Source organism: Takifugu rubripes, chromosome 7 (genome assembly GCF_901000725.2).
Source record: "Takifugu rubripes chromosome 7, fTakRub1.2, whole genome shotgun sequence".
In the NCBI taxonomy this organism is placed as follows: Eukaryota; Metazoa; Chordata; class Actinopteri; order Tetraodontiformes; family Tetraodontidae; genus Takifugu; species Takifugu rubripes.
Window position 1 is genome coordinate 3,421,057 of NC_042291.1, and position 18,449 is coordinate 3,439,505.

The 18,449-nt window shown below is 49.3% G+C and overlaps 1 protein-coding gene across 2 annotated transcripts; it reads right to left on the bottom strand.

Annotated features, from left to right (window-relative positions):
- Positions 1–4,040: 4,040 nt before the first annotated feature.
- Positions 4,041–11,282, bottom strand: LOC101070662 (vascular endothelial growth factor A-A-like). Of its 2 annotated transcripts, XM_003965745.3 has the most exons (7): positions 10,745–11,282; positions 9,269–9,311; positions 7,540–7,736; positions 7,223–7,299; positions 7,100–7,138; positions 5,177–5,308; positions 4,041–4,187 (listed from the first exon to the last, which is right to left on the bottom strand). In XM_003965745.3, the coding sequence occupies exons 1-7, from the start codon at positions 10,808–10,810 to the stop codon at positions 4,166–4,168; spliced, it is 576 nt and encodes a 191-aa protein (XP_003965794.1). In that variant the 5' UTR covers positions 10,811–11,282; the 3' UTR covers positions 4,041–4,165. The 2 variants fall into 2 exon arrangements, with proteins under 2 accessions (XP_003965794.1, XP_029695054.1); XM_029839194.1 differs by lacking the exon at positions 5,177–5,308 and having other exon boundaries at positions 10,745–11,276.
- Between the last annotated feature and the right edge of the window lie 7,167 nt (positions 11,283–18,449).

Sequence of the window (18,449 nt, forward strand, 5' to 3'; positions counted from 1 at the left end):
CGGTCTATAAATCTCTAGAACACCAACACTAAGCCACTTGGATATCTGTATTTTTCAGTTCATGCTGGTAATAATCAAGCAGATCCATGTATGTGCAGCAGACACTGAACTGCTGATGCTCCAGATAGACGGAACCTGTGCTTGGACCTCCTGCAGCCCACAAACTACAACCACCATCACAGAACTCTGAGGAACTGGTGAGAAACCAGCTGGGACTCATGGCTGCTGGTGAAGAATTGGGTGACCAGTATGAAGACAGCAGAGGTCCTCTGGCTCTGCTGAGGTGTCACATGATCCACCAAAGTGTACTTATCTCCACACTGTTGCTGCCCAGTTCGCTGGTTCCTGTCTCTCTCATCAAGTCCCGTTCATTTATTTCAGATCTATATGGATTTTCCTGGTCAGGTGATGGCGGCTGTTGCGTTGCATTCAAAGACCTCCCTGGAGTGAAGCCTGTCTGTGTGTTTATGGCGAAGAAGGCCTGGAGGTCCTGAACACTCAGCTGCTGCTGTTGGACTACAAACATGGGGAGTTTCATGGGGACGACGTCAGTGCCGAAGCATCAACTGGATCTCCGAAGCTCACAGACAGCTGTGAATAATTCAGTTCAACCAGAAAGCTAGACAGCTAGGTTAGCTTTATCAGTCTCACAGGGTGGAGTGATGCTGGCTTTATTACTGGGACCCTCCTGCTGGACCTCCTGCTGATGGGGGGCTGGGTAGAGAGAGAGGAGAGGAGAGGAGAGGAGAGGAGAGGAGAGGAGAGGAGAGGAGAGGAGAGGAGAGGAGAGGAGAGGAGAGGAGAGGAGAGGAGAGGAGAGGAGAGAGGAGCGGAGAGGAGAGGAGAGGAGAGGAAACCATGACCCAGTGGGGTGACAGAGGCCTGTGATCATCTTTCTGGACCCCGGCAGCCTTGGCCTCTAGCAGCATAGCTGTTAACCTAATGATTAGACGACCCCCTAAGTATGAGAATTTGTTTGTCTATGATAGTAACTGGAACTACAGAATTAGTAACAATAAGCTTTTTCAAAGAGGAAGGTTTTAAGTCTGATCGTAAAGGTAGAGATGGAAGTCAGCCTCCCGTACCTGGACAGGGAGCTGGTTCCATAGCAGGGGGGCCTGGTAGCTAAATGCTCGGCCCCCCATTCTACTCCTAGAGACTCTGGGAACCACAAGTAGACCAGCATTCTGAGAGCGGAGCGGTCTATTGGGCTGGTAAGGTGTCACTAGCTCCTCCAGGTAGGATGGAGCGAGGCCTCTGAGGACCTTGTAGGTCTGGAGCTTCACTAACTTCTCTGTCTCCTCTGGTTTCATGGATAAATAAAGCTGAGTGCCATCAGCATAAAAATGAAAATTTATCCCATCCCATGTTCCCTAAGGGAAGCATGTACAAGGTGAAGAGGATTGGTCCAAGTACAGAACCTTGAGGAACTCCATGGCTAACCCTACTGTATGAGGAGGGAACACCATGGACATGAGCAAACTGGTATCTACCAGATAGATATGATCTAAACCAGTCTAGTGCTGTCCCTTTAATCCCAATCACATGTTCCAGTCTCTGTAACAGGATGCTGTGATCAACTGTATCAAAAGCAGCACTGAGGTCCAGCAGAACCAGCATAGAGACCAGTCCATGATCTGAAGCTATGAGAAGATCATTAGTAACTTTAAGAAGTGCCTTTTCTGTGCTGTGGTGAGCTCTAAAGCCTGACTGAAACATCTCAAACAGGCTGTTTCTCTGCAGGTGCTCCAGTAACTGAGTCACCACCACCTTCTCAAGAACTAGAGATAAAAGGAAGGTTGGATATCGGCCTGTAATTTGCTAAGACATCAGGATCCAGTGCATTGGGTTTATTCCTGGCCAGGTTGGTTCTGAGCCTCCTTCCATCAGCACATCCATCCCTCCTCCTTCGCCGAAGCTGTGTTGGGCTTCATGACGAAGCTGGAATGCTGATTAATCCTAAATCAATGGATTTGCTTCTGATATCCTCTCTGAACACTTTCATCTCATAGTTATTGTTTTCATCCAGGAAAGAAAAATCACTGTACTGGAAAATAAATATGCTTTAATAGTTACACTAAACTGAACAAGAGTGTTAAGAGTGTAAAAACATTTGACAACACAAATAAATATATTAATGTGAAAATATACAAGAACTTTTTGGCTGTACAAACTCAAGAAACAGTCTGTTTAAATACACATAGAATGTTTTCAAGGGCTGAGAAGCTGCAGCGGCCCGCCTCACGGGAGCCAAGGCCAGCAGTTTAAGGGTCACAGGTCAGATCACATGACCTGCCGGGGGCTAAAACAGGACCTCACGGAACACGCAGGAGAAACGGGACAATCGGGAGGGAACGTCCGCTCTGGTCCAGTCAGAGTGGAGGAACCACACATGTGACCTTTTAAAAAGGTCTTCTGGGTGTTGTTCAGCTGCACAAGTGTTGGAACAAACAGCTGCATTAATAAGGATGTTTCAGCAGAACGTTCCCAACTCTGGATTCAGTGTTAATCACTTATTAAGCCCCAGACAAACGACCCTTCGGTCTAAGGTGGACCGCAAGGCAATACACACACACACCCACACCCACACACACACGCATAAATGTCCAGACATGAAAGATAAATCTAAATGTTTGGAGTATTTATTTACTTTTATATTAATCTATCATATCATTAGCAAGATGTTCCTGCAGTATAACCTGTGTGTGTGTGTGTGTGTGTGTGTGTTACAGGAGAAATAATGCAACCAAGACTAAAGCTCATGATATGATTGGACAGTTCTGTGAGCTAAGCAGCAGTAATGAGACGAGGACTCAGGCCCACCAAGTGCAAAACCACATGTTCATCACCCCGGTCCAGAATGAAAACCATCTGTGTCAGCGCATCACATACACCCACCTACCCACCCACCCACCCACACACACACCCACCCACACACGTTGGTAGTGGCTAGGGTTACCTTCGGTCAACGGGCCCACCATGATCCCCTCTCACCGGTGAGAAACTTTCATTTCAATCAGGAATGTCAGAATTTTGTATTCAGATCTTTTCCCACAAAGACGTGGACGGACAACAAACTCAATCTTCTGTACAGACAGAGAAAAATATCCATAACACATAATATAAATATGAGAATAAAGAATACTGAATATGTTCATAAATTAAAGGGAGCATCCTAAATGAAGGGATATGCAGAAGTACCAATGCTATAAATAAACTGCTGTGCTGTGAAGATGGAAGGTTCTCTTTGGAACACACATACATTAAATAAGGACCTTTGTGGAGCTCTACAGTGACGTGCTGATTTTATTTGTGATCAGTTAAGTCTTCTTTCTGTATACAACTACAGAAAGTTGTATCCCTTTATGCTGCCTCGGCTCAACATATTTTGTAAAAAGAATATTAAATATAAATAATAAACTAGCAAATCTGTTTCCCACAGAGGGAAGGGTTACATGAAGGACCAAAACAGGAAGTGGTTTGTCACCTGTTATCCTACCCTGACCTCCAGCATTGGAACCTAACTGCAGCCTCTTCTTATTAGCTGAAGCTTCACTATTAGCTGACCTTTTGTCCATTTCTCGTCATTGTCACACAACTCCTCCAGCGTAGAAGGAATTATCTTCACATTATCAGCCACAAGGGTGCCGGAGTAACTTAGAACGCTTTTTAGGCTCATTCCCAAAGTCCGTTCAGTGGAATCAAGAGTTCAGGTTGGTGGGGAACAGTTGTTGGAGCTGTGGTCCTCGTCCTTCTTCTGCCTCTTCTCACAGCATCGCACAGAGCGTCTGCTGCGTCTCTCCTTCAAGACGTGGTCATCGGGTTCAATAAAAAAATATTCATATCCACAGCAGCCCAGTATCCAGTGAAGGTTTCCATTAAATTAAAGAGTTCCAGCCTTGAGCAGGGCTTCACTGAAACGCTTCCATTCACGCGCCAGTGGCGCACTCGTTATTCTTTTAAATAGTGTCTTTTTCTGTAGCAGCAATACACATTGTCGTGGTACTTCTAGTATATGTACATATATATTAATTTCTTTAGGGATGAAACAGGCAGGACCGGCGTCCCCAGTGTCCTGTCTCGCGTCGTCCCGCCGTCTTTTGCAGGGAATGAATCCTCAGACTTCAAAGTGCTGTGCCATGAAAAGAATTCCTTCATAAAGTTCTCATCTCCTCGGTTTATCACATCTGTGGAGGAGAACAGCAAAACAGCCGGTCAGGTTCAGGCAGGAAAGTGATCAGAGGAGGGTGGAGACGTCTCCTCTATATATCTGAATCTAAATACTTGATGGACCCGCTGCAACGATTTCCTACTGCAGGATGTTTCTCCTGATCCGGGATCAGTGAACGGACTCTCTCAGACTCAGAGGAATACAAAGGGAGAAGAACGTCTAACTGTGGTTCAGGGAACAGGGTTAAAGCTGGTCGGGGTGGGGGTGGGGGCGTTGGGGGTTAGAGGGACCTCAGCCTGGTCCAGGGACCCCCCAGCAAAGGCTGCCTCTCATTCTTTCCAGAACACAGAGCTGCCAGCTGGAATCATGTCAGCAGTCACTCCACTGAAAAGTGGGTGTCCACCTGAACACATGGCAATGTGGGGGGTCCCTGCAGAGGTCAGAGGTCATGGGGCTGGGCAGGGTCAGAGGAGATTGTGAGGCACAGCCTTATTAATTAGGTGGTCTGAGCGCCCCTCTTTAGGTCGAGGACTTTGATGAGATCAGAGCCTCTTGGTGAACAATGTTTGAGGCTTCACTCATTAACGAAAGGGAAGGTTTTCACTCTTCTGGTGCTGAATCATCGTGAGTTCTAAAGAACCGGCAGAAGCGAGAGAAGCAGGAGTAGGAAGCGACCCGCCAGGTACCAAAGCGGCTAACGCTTTATCTTCAGCACGACCAAGGACATGTGATTGCTGTGGCTGGTCTGGCCACCTTTTATCGAGCCTGAGCAGAAGTGATGATCCCTGAATATCTTTACAAGAGTCATGCAAATGTTATGTTGTGTTAACAGCAGCAGCAGAGCAGCAGCACCACCACAGACAAGCTGCCACATGCTTTTGAGCAAACACACGAGAACATGCAAGTTCTGCACAAAGGTGGGGGGAGCGATGAGTGGAGACGGGATGGAAATCAAGAGGAGAGTTGAGGCGAGGCTCAGCGGTGTATGTGGGCATGGCAACAAACCTGCACGTTCTTTCGTTTAACTCAAGCTGCCTGGACTTGCAGTCTAACTGTGTGAATTTGCAGGAGCATTTACAGGTGAGAAGGTCCTGCACAAACAAGCTTTTTCTTCTCTCTGAGCAAGGTGCACAGTGGCTGCAAGGGAAGCAAAAGGAGAGAGAAAGACAGCTAAGCTATAGTGATATAGAGAGAATTCAGCAGAAAGGCCATGCACCCCCCCCCCCCCCCAGCAGTGTGTGCGTCGTTCACACCTAACACATGATTCATGGCTGAAATGTGCTGTGAGACTGAAGCATCCACTCCTCATGTTTCTCATGTGGTCTGCAGAGATCAGAATCAGGTGACAGGAATCATCTCATAGTCTAAAGTCACCTGGTCCAACAGCCTCACCCGTCCATTCAGACACACACCAGCCACATACCACCGATCAAACGTCCCCGTTTATGGACAGCATGTACACAGATCAGTGTGAAGGAGGCTGCTCCAAGGACATCTAGCAGTGTTTAACACAGCAGCTAACATTATGTGATAATATTTAGAACTTGCTGCTCGTGTTTTGTCTGAGTTCAGGCTTCACAAAGATTTTTCACTTCAGTGCAGCAGATTAACCCTAATAAAAAGGGTTATTTGCCCTTTTGACGCCAAAGTGTTGTTTATTTTGTATTTTCTGACTGCTGGCCTGGAGCTCGGCCCTGTCAGGAGCCACATCAGTACGACGGCTTATCACAAGTGCTCCGCCCTCTTTTCAGGAGCTCTTATAAAGTGGCTGAAAAACATAACGGTCCAAAATGTCCTCCGCTCCTCCCACATGAAAACAAGAGGAAAACAAAGCAGAGCTCATCAGCGAAGCTCTCCTGGTCAGTAATCATATCTGTTTCTGTGCTTTTGGTTTGGGTTCCTGCACCTGTGACCAAAACGAGAACCAAGACAAGCCCACAAAAACAGGAAGCAGAAGTATGGGACGCTTATCAGTGCGGTCCAGAGGACACCCTTACTCCTTCCTCAGATAACATGAAAGGCACCCAATGAGAACCTCTGCACACAAAATGTCTGCATTCAAGTCTCACTTGCTCTGCAGTCTGCGTCCTGCTCGCACCCGGTACATAAACGAGAGCAACTTCACATTTAATTGGTTTAAAGAGAAGGTGAGTAGACCAGAATCTGAGCCACAGGTCTTACAGATGATTACACCACTGAATGTGGCTCACATTAGCATGCGGCTAATGTGGCTAACATTAGCGTAGCAAGTACGTAGTGTGATGTTTAAAGCATCAGGTGTGATGTCATCAACCCACCTTCACCTCATTTAAACACTACTGTTATCAGTTCTTAGGTTACATAATTATGGATGATCTTTTCCTATTAAACACACACACACACACACACACACACACACACACACAGCAATGATGCATCAAATTGTCTCTTACTCCTGACACCACTAAAAATAAAAATGGGTTAACTGCATGACACCTGCTGCTATGATTAGACTGGGGGGCTGCTGGTGGGGAGATGCCAGCACGTCCCTGTGTGGACAGCAGCAGGTGTCCCCTGCCTCCACTGCTCACCATGTCCACAGCATGAAGACATAAAGCCAGTGTGGTGAGAGGGGGCCGGTCTCAGGACCCTCCTCTCCAGCGACAGCTGCTCATCTCTGCTTGTTACATTCTGTGAATGTTGATCTAAGAATCTGATAATAGCATCGCGTAGAGGCGATACGACATCATCGACATTGACGCACGTTTCTTCTTATTAAAAATAATGATCCAGATGTAAGGGTGGATCATTTCAAACAAACGAAGGACTTTTGATTCCTGAACTGTCTCAGGAGTGATTGATAGGGTCCACCGACACAAGAGGACAAAGCAGGACACACGGACATCTCTTGATGTCCATCAGTGCAGAGAGTAGAAGAGAAAAACTTACTATTCTTTCTTTGCTGTTATCTGCACATCCTGCTTTGGTCTGAAATAAAGAAGGAAGCAGCAGCAGGTTAGATGATCCAGGTGTCGTCACTGTTCCACTGCTCCCAACAGAAGCTCCTCTTACCTGCATTCACACTTGAGATGCTCCGTGAAGCTCAGGTCAACGTTATTCTGTAAGACCCTCAGTTGCACCCTCTTTACCTTGAAGACAAGCAGACACAGAAGCCTTTCAAAGGGACGGAACAACATCTCCGTATGGAATCCGCAGTGTGACACAGCGTCATTCAGAGAGGCGTGAATTTGAAAACTGCATTATGGGGTGTCTGCTGTTAGAGAGGCTGGATTACCCATGAGGTCTCATGAGGAGGACATCACGCTGAGCCATGTTGGGGAACAAACACCATCAAAAAGACACAAATGTGTTTGAGATCCTGCACTCACCTGCAGCGTCACGTTCCGGCTCTCGGTGGCTACACACTCCAAGGCCTCGTCGTTGCAACAGCCTCCGCAGCGTTTGATCACCACACAGGAGGGGATGTATATGTGTTGCGTGTTGTCTGGGTACTCCTGGAAAATGTCCACCAGGGTCTCCCTGGGCTGGCACATGCTCTTCATGTAAACTTCGTTGAAGGAGAAAACTACAAAAACAAGAGAAGCAATGGTCGTCTTCAATATTCCAGTTAAAGCTCAGCCTGGTCTCATGCTGGACCGGGACGTCTGCAGCATCTTTGACAGGGAAAATGCAAAACAGGTGAAAAGGGAGGAAATATAATAACAAAGTCAGCTGGAGTAGAAGAATAAGAGTACAAATCCTCAGTTAAGCACAAAGAAATAAACTGAGCTTTAAGAACTTTTAATATTATCGAAACTATTCAAGACAGTTTTGTCCAAACAGCATCAGAATAGCTATTTTGATTCTTTCCCTGAGAAATCCCAGAATAAACAGCTCCACAGTTTACAGGAACAAGGTTCCCAGCAACCCTGGTTCGTAGCCTCAGGCGCCGTGGCGCCAGGGTTGACCTCTGACCCGTGACCTCACTCAGCCCACCCTGGTGCAGCCTGCAGAGTCACCAGTGTGGACCGGAGCAGAGTGTAGAGAGCTCCCACATCACAGGAGACACGTCAACATCAAGAGCAACGTGGAATCATGTTAGCCTTCAGAGGTGCGAAGGATGGTCACATGATGTCCCTCTATGACAGTGTGTAAACAGCAACATTTACTTGACGGCAGGACGGTGCTGCCACGCGGCAGAGGCCATCAGCTCAACCTCGGGTCTGCAGACCTCAGGTGGGTCTCACTGGAGGTGGTCTCCCTGCAGCTTGACGCTACGACAACAGCAGCACGTCTGCACGCCTCAGCACGGCGAAAACAAAGCCACGCTTCCTCGCACATCACTTTCACAATGCTGCTGTTGACTTGTCCGGGCCGAGGTCCTGAACCTGACACCTGCGGGTTGGGACCAATGAGTCCACCTTCAAGGGACAACGTGCTGAGGAAAGGTCAAGCTTCCAGCCGCCCCGGTCCACTGACTGTTGTTGGTCACGGCTAATTAGTGTCTCCATCCATCATCGAGCAGCACACTCAACACACACACACGTATCCTTGTACTTCTATCTTTGTGAGGACTTTCATAAGCATGATGCATTACCCAGCTGCTTACCCTGACCCTAACCAACTAACCCTGACCCTCACCTACACCCAATTCTAACCTGAAAACCAGGTCCAGACCCTCAAACAGTCCTTTGAAGTGGTGAGGACCAACCAAGATGTTCGCATTTTGCTAGCGAAAACACAGCACAAACACGCACACACACACACACACTCTCTCTGCCAGGGCTCATACGTATTGGCTGTGGGAATAACAGACCTTGAATGCAGCTTTTCGCTCTCTCTCTGTCTTTGATATCTCCAACTATTTTATGGGGCTACAAAGTCCAAAGTGAGCCCTTCCTCTGCTGGGAACTTTGATTCCTGTCTGCTGCGCGCAGACAAACAATCATTTCTGAGGAACAGAACTGTGCTGCACATTTTTCAAGCTTCACGGTTTTAAAGGAATCGTGATGGGGAGGGAAGAAAGCCGTGTCCCCTGCGCGGCCGCTAGGTGGCCCTGTTGTCATCTGATTTGAACACAGAAGAAAAGAATTCTTGTCAGTCGAGAAAAGAACTTACCATCATTTTTACTGTTCTCCGCGCCCTTGCTGATGCTAGCAGTCTGCAAGAGACCAGAGCAGAAGGTAAATATGGTCACCTGCTTCCAAACAAAGAGACACTCCCCCCATCAATAAATGAATTGTCCTCAACCATGTTTGGCCTCCGTGTTCTGCTAGTCTTAGATTCAAACTTATACCAAATCTAAGATTGATACAGAAAAGCTGATAATTCCCAGAGTTCTGTCAGTAATCAGACCTGAAGTGAATCATTACATGTGGCCCTTCAGTTTGGGCTTCTGGATGTTTTCTGCACGCTCCGCTTTACCTTTGAGACTTTTTAACCTAAAACTAAACATTGCTGTTAAAGGAGACTGTTGGAGGATTAGTAAAGTAACGAGCACATGCATATTTATGAGGGAGGGGGGCTCGTTAGACCCTTGCGGGCCCTCACATTTGCGTGAGCAGGCCAGTGTGGGTCTGTCCTTCCCAGAGTTGGGTTAGCCATTAATAAAATCCAGCTTGGTCCATGACTGAACTGTTCCTCATCTCCTGTAAAACTGGACACCCACGGCTGAGAGCTGAACTTCAAACAGCACCAGAGTGTTGATTAAACAGTTTGGTGTTCATAAAAGACACTTTAATGAGCAGCTAATGGACATCCTGCTCTTCCAAAACTGCCTCAATTATGTCATCGCCCTAAAGTGAAAACAAAGAGCTGTAAAGGTCCCCTGAAGCTGAAGGGCCAAGCAATTAAACTTCCCTCCTGTCCCGGGGGGGAAGCCTTCCCATATATGAGTATGTTTCATCGTGGCACGGACCAATCCTCTTTGTTTTGCCATAAAATCCCGAGGTGACGAGCCGCCTGGCGGTTCTCCGTGCAGCTCTGCTGTCTGCTGTAACCGGCTGAGGTATTGCGTGAGAAAGCGGGTCGGCCTGTGCAGACAGACTGCAGGGCGGCAGGACAGGAGGAACCGGGTCTGAGCCTCCACGCAGCGCGGATCATCGTGGGAACACCACACAGTGCGCGCTTAAAAGGCGGGCCCGGACAAACTCCATTCACAATTCTCACACCCTCACCAAATGTTGCCGGAGTGGCGCTTTTATAATGAGCTCCGTGGATTTGGGAAGCTTAGCGGATCGGCACACGCGTAATCCCACACGCAACATGTATTTAATCAAAACTGATTTGTTCTCCCCTTTCCTCTGTAGAAATTCTGCAGATGTGATTATTTCATCATCAGCACAATTCTAAAGGGAATCTGCCCCCACAGTGTGTGACAAAGCCTTTGGATAAAGAAAAAGAAAAAGGCAAATCCTCAAGGACAAATGCGACACCCTGAAAATGTGTTGACTGAGGATGGGCGCAATGTTTGGTGTGACCGAGCCGTCATGGAAATATACGTTGACATGAGGACGCAGCTTCAGAGACACGTGTACTCCGCCTAATTTGTCAATAGCCACAATAATAGCCCGAGTGTTTGGACAGAAGACTCACCTTTCCACAGGGGAGGCGAAGAACCGCGACCAGAAGGATGTGGACGAGACTGACAACAAAGTTCATGGTTGTAATCCCTCAACAAAGCACAGCCCTCGAAACGAAAACCGAACAACTAAGGCCAAAACAGAAGGTGAGGAGGAAAGGAAAGCGTGCCGAATGGTTCGCTATAGCAGTGCCAACTCCATGCCTTCCGCACGCATGTGGCGCGCTCGTTTCCAGAGAGTCTCAGGCGCTGGGATCCAGACGGTCCGACGGGCTCATCCACAGACAAAGACGCGTGTGGAGTTCCGAAAGCCTCTGAGCCGGAGCCGGGACGGAATAAACACAGCACTCCCGAGAAGCACAGCAGCCACCAACTTTACGCACCGGCGTCGTCACGCTCATTCATCGCACACATCAGAGGGTGCGTGCGTGCGTGCGTAAGCGAACATGTGCCGTAGAAATTTCCTCTCTCCGCTACACCTCCCCTTGTGATTCCATGAAGTGCTGTGGCTCCCTTCCTTTATATCATCACATCTCTCTCTCTCGCTCTCCCCCTCTCTCCCTCCCTTCCCCTCTCTCATTATTGCGCACGAAATGCTCTCTGGAGGAGGGGCCGCTGTGACGTGGGACGAACCAATGGCAACCAAGGGCCTGTGTGTGTGTGTGTGTGTGTGTGTGTGTGATGTCTGTGTGTGTGTGTGTGTGATGTCTGTGTGTATGTGTGTCTGTGTGTGTGTGTGTGAACGCATACACGCTAACCTGGGCTTCACTCCTCCATTTTAACAGTCAATAAATAAACATAGCATCTATAAACATAACATCTCCTCATGGTTGAGGTGGACGTGTGTCACGCTGTCCTGAACTCTTTTTCAGTCTTTCAGGTTAAAGTTTGGAGCGTCATGTCATGATGAGGGGACATGATCTGGCGATACGCGTCCGTTAGTACCTCTCAACAATCCCCAGCACACATACTGAATATTTAAGTCGAGACATTTGGAGGTCAGACAGGTGTTGGACTCATTCCACATCACCATCTGGCAGAGTTTTACATCAGGAACTTCCTGTAAGAGAAAAGGAAACGATGAGACTGGCTGATAATAGTATTCCCTGAGACACAAGTCACAAGGAAACATGTTGCTCACTTTTCTGAGCAACCCACTGTTTCATTGAAAATGATCTTTTCCTGAAACTCCTGTGTTTTGTTTTTGTAGCACACTGCAAATTTCCATCGTAAATTAATCACGGTGCACTTCCTGCTGCCGGGGCACATCCAGGTTTAGTGCACATTCAGCTTCAGAGCCAGTCAGTCCTGGTTCCTCCCAGTGACCAGGCTGGTGATGCAGGCGACCATCAGCTGTTTGGGGAGCAGATGGCAGCGCCAGGAGGTCACACGCTGACCGTAAGAGCCGGTGTAGAGGGCTGTTGTGGTGGGGCGCGGCCACCAACGCCAGACTCCTAGAGCAGAGCAGTGTGAGATGATGTCATGTGGTTCTTCTGGTCCTGGTTCCGTCTGACGTCCTCCAGAGCTCATACATGTACCATTTTAATCATGTTAATCTTCATGTTAGTGTTCAGACTCCAGGTTCAGGCAGGCCCATAGGTGGATGCACACTTTACACCTGTGTGCACCCTCGATTGATCTCTATTAACCTTCTAATGTGAGAGAAGATGCAGCGTCCTGCAGTGTCCTGCAGTGTCCTGGAGTGTCCATCAGCATCCTGCAGCATCCAGCAGTGTCCTGCAGTGTCCATCAGCATCCAACAGTGTCCATCAGCATCCTGCAGCGTCCAGCAGTGTCCTCCAGTGTCCATCGGCATCTGCAGCATCCAGCAGTGTCCTGCAGTGTCCATCGGCATCCAACAGTGTCCTGCAGTGTCCTGGAGTGTCCATCAGCATCCTGCAGCATCCAGCAGTGTCCTGCAGTGTCCATCGGCATCTGCAGCGTCCAGCAGTGTCCTGCAGTGTCCATCGGCATCCAACAGTGTCCTGCAGTGTCCATCAGCATCCAGCAGTGTCCTGCAGTGTCCATCAGCATCCATCAGTGTCCTGCAGCATCCAGCAGCATCCTGGAGTGTCCAGCAGTGTCCTGCAGTGTCCATCGGCATCTGCAGCGTCCAGCAGTGTCCTGCAGTGTCCATCGGCATCTGCAGCGTCCAGCAGTGTCCTGCAGTGTCCATCGGCATCCAACAGTGTCCAGCAATGTCCTGCAGTGTCCTGCAGTGTCCATCAGCATCCAACAGTGTCCATCAGCATCCTGCAGCATCCAGCAGTGTCCTGCAGTGTCCATCGGCATCTGCAGCGTCCAGCAGTGTCCTGCAGTGTCCATCGGCATCCAACAGTGTCCAGCAATGTCCTGCAGTGTCCTGCAGTGTCCATCAGCATCCAACAGTGTCCATCAGCATCCTGCAGCGTCCAGCAGTGTCCTGCAGTGTCCATCGGCATCCAACAGTGTCCATCAGCATCCAACAGTGTCCTGCAGTGTCCATCAGCATCCAACAGTGTCCTGCAGTGTCCATCAGCATCCAACAGTGTCCATCAGCATCCTGCAGCATCCAGCAGTGTCCTGCAGTGACCATCGGCATCCAACAGTGTCCATCAGCATCCAACAGTGTCCTGCAGTGTCCATCAGCATCCAACAGTGTCCATCAGCATCCTGCAGCGTCCAGCAGTGTCCTGCAGTGTCCATCAGCATCCAACAGTGTCCAGCAGTGTCCTGCAGTGTCCATCAGCATCCTGCAGCGTCCAGCAGTGTCCTGCAGTGTCCATCGGCATCTGCAGCGTCCAGCAGTGTCCTGCAGTGTCCATCGGCATCCAACAGTGTCCATCAGCATCCAGCAGTGTCCTGCAGTGTCCTGCAGTGTCCATCAGCATCCAACAGTGTCCATCAGCATCCAACAGTGTCCTGCAGTGTCCATCAGCATCCAACAGTGTCCTGCAGTGTCCTGCAGTGTCCTGCAGTGTCCATCAGCATCCAACAGTGTCCTGCAGTGTCCATCGGCATCCAACAGTGTCCAGCAGTGTCCTGCAGTGTCCATCCGCATCCTGCAGCGTCCAGCAGTGTCCTGCAGTGTCCATCGGCATCTGCAGCGTCCAGCAGTGTCCTGCAGTGTCCATCGGCATCCAACAGTGTCCTGCAGTGTCCATCAGCATCCAGCAGTGTCCTGCAGTGTCCATCAGCATCCATCAGTGTCCTGCAGCATCCAGCAGCATCCTGGAGTGTCCAGCAGTGTCCTGCAGTGTCCATCGGCATCTGCAGCGTCCAGCAGTGTCCTGCAGTGTCCATCGGCATCCAACAGTGTCCAGCAATGTCCTGCAGTGTCCTGCAGTGTCCATCAGCATCCAACAGTGTCCATCAGCATCCTGCAGCATCCAGCAGTGTCCTGCAGTGTCCATCGGCATCTGCAGCGTCCAGCAGTGTCCTGCAGTGTCCATCGGCATCCAACAGTGTCCAGCAATGTCCTGCAGTGTCCTGCAGTGTCCATCAGCATCCAACAGTGTCCATCAGCATCCTGCAGCGTCCAGCAGTGTCCTGCAGTGTCCTGCAGTGTCCATCGGCATCCAACAGTGTCCATCAGCATCCAACAGTGTCCTGCAGTGTCCATCAGCATCCAACAGTGTCCATCAGCATCCTGCAGCATCCAGCAGTGTCCTGCAGTGACCATCGGCATCCAACAGTGTCCATCAGCATCCAACAGTGTCCTGCAGTGTCCATCAGCATCCAACAGTGTCCATCAGCATCCTGCAGCGTCCAGCAGTGTCCTGCAGTGACCATCGGCATCCAACAGTGTCCATCAGCATCCAACAGTGTCCTGCAGTGTCCATCAGCATCCAACAGTGTCCATCAGCATCCTGCAGCGTCCAGCAGTGTCCTACAGTGTCCATCGGCATCCAACAGTGTCCAGCAGTGTCCTGCAGTGTCCATCAGCATCCTGCAGCATCCAGCAGTGTCCTGCAGTGTCCATCGGCATCTGCAGCATCCAGCAGTGTCCTGCAGTGTCCATCGGCATCCAACAGTGTCCATCAGCATCCAGCAGTGTCCTGCAGTGTCCTGCAGTGTCCATCAGCATCCAACAGTGTCCATCAGCATCCAACAGTGTCCTGCAGTGTCCATCAGCATCCAACAGTGTCCTGCAGTGTCCTGCAGTGTCCATCAGCATCCAACAGTGTCCTGCAGTGTCCATCGGCATCCAACAGTGTCCAGCAGTGTCCTGCAGTGTCCATCAGCATCCTGCAGCGTCCAGCAGTGTCCTGCAGTGTCCATCGGCATCCAACAGTGTCCAGCAATGTCCTGCAGTGTCCATCGGCATCTGCAGTGTCCATCGGCATCTGCAGCATCCAGCAGTGTCCTGCAGTGTCCATCGGCATCCGACAGTGTCCAGCAGTGTCCTGCAGTATCCATCAGCATCCAACAGTGTCCTGCAGTGTCCTGCAGTATCCATCAGCATCCTGCAGCGTCCAGCAGTGTCCTGCAGTGTCCTGCAGTGTCCTGCAGTGTCCATCAGCATCCAACAGTGTCCTGCAGTGTCCTGCAGTATCCATCAGCATCCTGCAGCGTCCAGCAGTGTCCTGCAGTGTCCTGCAGTATCCATCAGCATCCATCAGCATCCTGCAGCGTCCAGCAGTGTCCTGCAGCGTCCAGCAGCGTCTCCCTGCTCCAGTAGCACCTCCCCACAGAGCGTCATGCGTCCTGCCTCATCGAGCCTCTCACACTCCACTCCGCCTTGCATGAAACGAGATTCACAGGACGATCAGGCAGATGACTGATGGTCCGTCTGTCTCATGTCAGTAATTCAGCCTTCTGACAGGCCTGACCTGAAGAAACAAAGATTTTTACTGTTCATTCATTTACAGTTTGTATACACAGTTTAAACTTGCGTGTCAAATCTAATGTACAGATGTGAGTCTAATTCTGTTAGTTTTTCACATTTTACGTCGCAGCCCTGCCATAAAATAAAATTACTTTCCACAAAAAATAATGGAACATGATCCAGAATGACAGGCTGGTCTGTAGAAGGTCTCACAGCCAAACCTGACCCTGAAGAACCGTGTCCAGAGCTCAGAGACAGCCTCTTATGGACACACAGACCTGGAGAAGACTATAAAAATATTTGTGCTGCTCTGAAGGTGCCCAAGAGCTCTGTGACGTCCAGCATTGTGAGCTGGAGGAGGGTTGGAGCATCCAGGACTCTTCTCTGAGGAGACTGTCTCACTAGACTGAGCAACCTGCAGAAAAGGCTTTGAGACATGACCAAGACCCAGTCATCAGTCTGACTGAGAGAGAGAAGGTCAGCCATCACTCCTTCCTGGCAGCAGGGAGCTCATCTTGGAACATCTTGGTGTCAGACAGCACACCTCCTGGGGCCTTCGGGGGTCCTGACTGGAAGAGTCAGGGCTCTTTTAGCAGCCACAATGGGACCAACAGAGCATTAGATTTGTTTTAGCTTACAATCTTCTACCTAATCTGTGTATATTTTCAATAAATTGAGGTAGCACTGCTGTTAGCAGTATTAGCACTAGTGCTTTGCTACAGTTGATGAATTCATTGTCATAATCATGACAACCAGTCTCTGCTCATCTTCTCAGGTCCCATTTTTTTAACTACAGGTTTCCTTTGGATGCCCATCTATCCACCGGTCCTCCTGAAACTGACCCAGAATCTGTGAAGAGTTGCGCTTTAACTGCAGCGGGTCTTACACCATCTCTACACCCATAGCCACTTCTTTATCATCAGAGCAGACGGAAAAACCCTCTCAACTACCGTTTCCAGCACTTTTAAGGAAAGTTACCTACAGTTACTGACGGCAATGTCATGATGCAAACTCCACTGGTCATTGCAGCACCGCCGATGATGTTATGTCACGTGCAGCCACGATTAATAAACTCCTATCGCGTGACTCACGGCATACCAGCCTGAAAAGTCACTCTGAGTTATGAACATAGCGTGTGGGTCAGGTGAAGGCTGCTGTGTTTAATGTACGCATTTTGAAGCAGGCAGCCACTCCTTCTTCTGAATAAGGGCACATTCCTCAGAGGGCCTCGGGTCTATATCAGGAACCTGCTCCTGGATCTTTATCTCACCATCTGCTCCTCACTTTGTTGTGTCTCTCCCGTGTGTGATACTGTGCCAACTATTCCGTATCCTGTGATACAGCCGTATACGCTGTATACAGGTGTCGGAGTGGTATCACCGATCCACGAGTCTGGATTAGCTGCCTTATATTGCAGGTTTGACCTTCATGCCTGTTGGATTTGGAGCGGTGAACTGTGTTCAAGAGAACTTTGCCCCAGCCATTAATTTACCTTGTGTGAACCTCTGAAGGCCAATGCCTGTTGGACTTTTGACTTGGTTTCTGACTAAAATATTTAGTCTTGCAGGGGAGTCAAAGTGAGGATATTCACAAGCAGATACTTAAAATGTCAACACACCATAAAGGAGGTCAGCGCAGACGGAGAAGGAACATCAGGTGAGTGGGTGGAGACAAAGACTTGAGGGAGTCGCTGTGTGATGTGACTTCAGCAGGGTGGGAGTGAGGAGGACCTCTGCAGGCTGCATCTGAGGGGTTTGATGAAAGAACAGCAGGTCCTCCCTCTGCTGATGCTGCAGAGAGTGTCCTCAAAGACAAACCAAACTTGTTCTTGTTCAAATTAAAACCCCAAAGTTACTCAGATGCCAGCCTGGCAACAACGGCTCCATCACTGCTGACCCCAGCAGCCACTAACCCTATCCTTTATACTAAATCTCAACTCTGGCCAAGTGTAGGAGCATTCTGGACATGAAGGTTCAGGTGTGTCTCCTGTCACACACCAGGAACCACTGGGACATGTCCCCCAGGTTGTGTCTTTAGGACAGGAGGACTGCCAGGATCATGTGTTGTGCAGCTGATGGAGACACCGTGGACAGGATTCTGGTGTCTCCTCTGTGTTATCCATCCCTGAGACACAGGTGGAAACCAGAGCTGAAATGTTTGACCCGAAGCTCATTTCAAACATCTGCTCTTCCTCTCTCGCAGTGATAATTGGGCTGTCATGTGACTTAGTTTGCTCTTATAGTTTAGAGTTTTTGCTGGTAGACATACAAACATGACACAAGTCACCTTCCACCCTTCCAAAGAGCCCCACCACACACACACACACACACACACACACACACACACACACACACACACACACACACACACACACACACACACACATTCTGCAGGTTTCCCCAGATTTCCACTCGACACACTCATCTGCCAAGCAGCTGGAACTAATCACCTTCTCCACAATGTACGTGAGCCCCCACCATGCACGTCACCCTCCCCCCCAACGACTCTGCCATGGAGAACGTCTGCCCACCCTCAGAGGAGGAGAAGAGCTCAGATAAAAGGAAACATGTACAAGTAAACCTGAACATTTAAGAAAAACAAAAAGCATCTATTTCTAATGTTCTTCTATTTCCCTTTGCTCAGAGCGGAACTTTTCTGGTCTAGAAACACAGTAAAAGTCTTCCCATGAGCAGATCTTCAGTAACGTGGTGGAGCAGAACCCACGGTGACTGTGAAGACGTTGTCACAGCTGCCAACCCTGGCCTCTCAGGGAGCTGACTCAGGGACTTCAGACAGGTTTGTTGAGGCCAATATCATCATAAATCATCATTATTTCGAGGTTGTTGTTGCTCTCAACATGTTACAAAAGTCAACACTTAGGGCTAACTTCAGGCTGTGTAACCTGATATGTT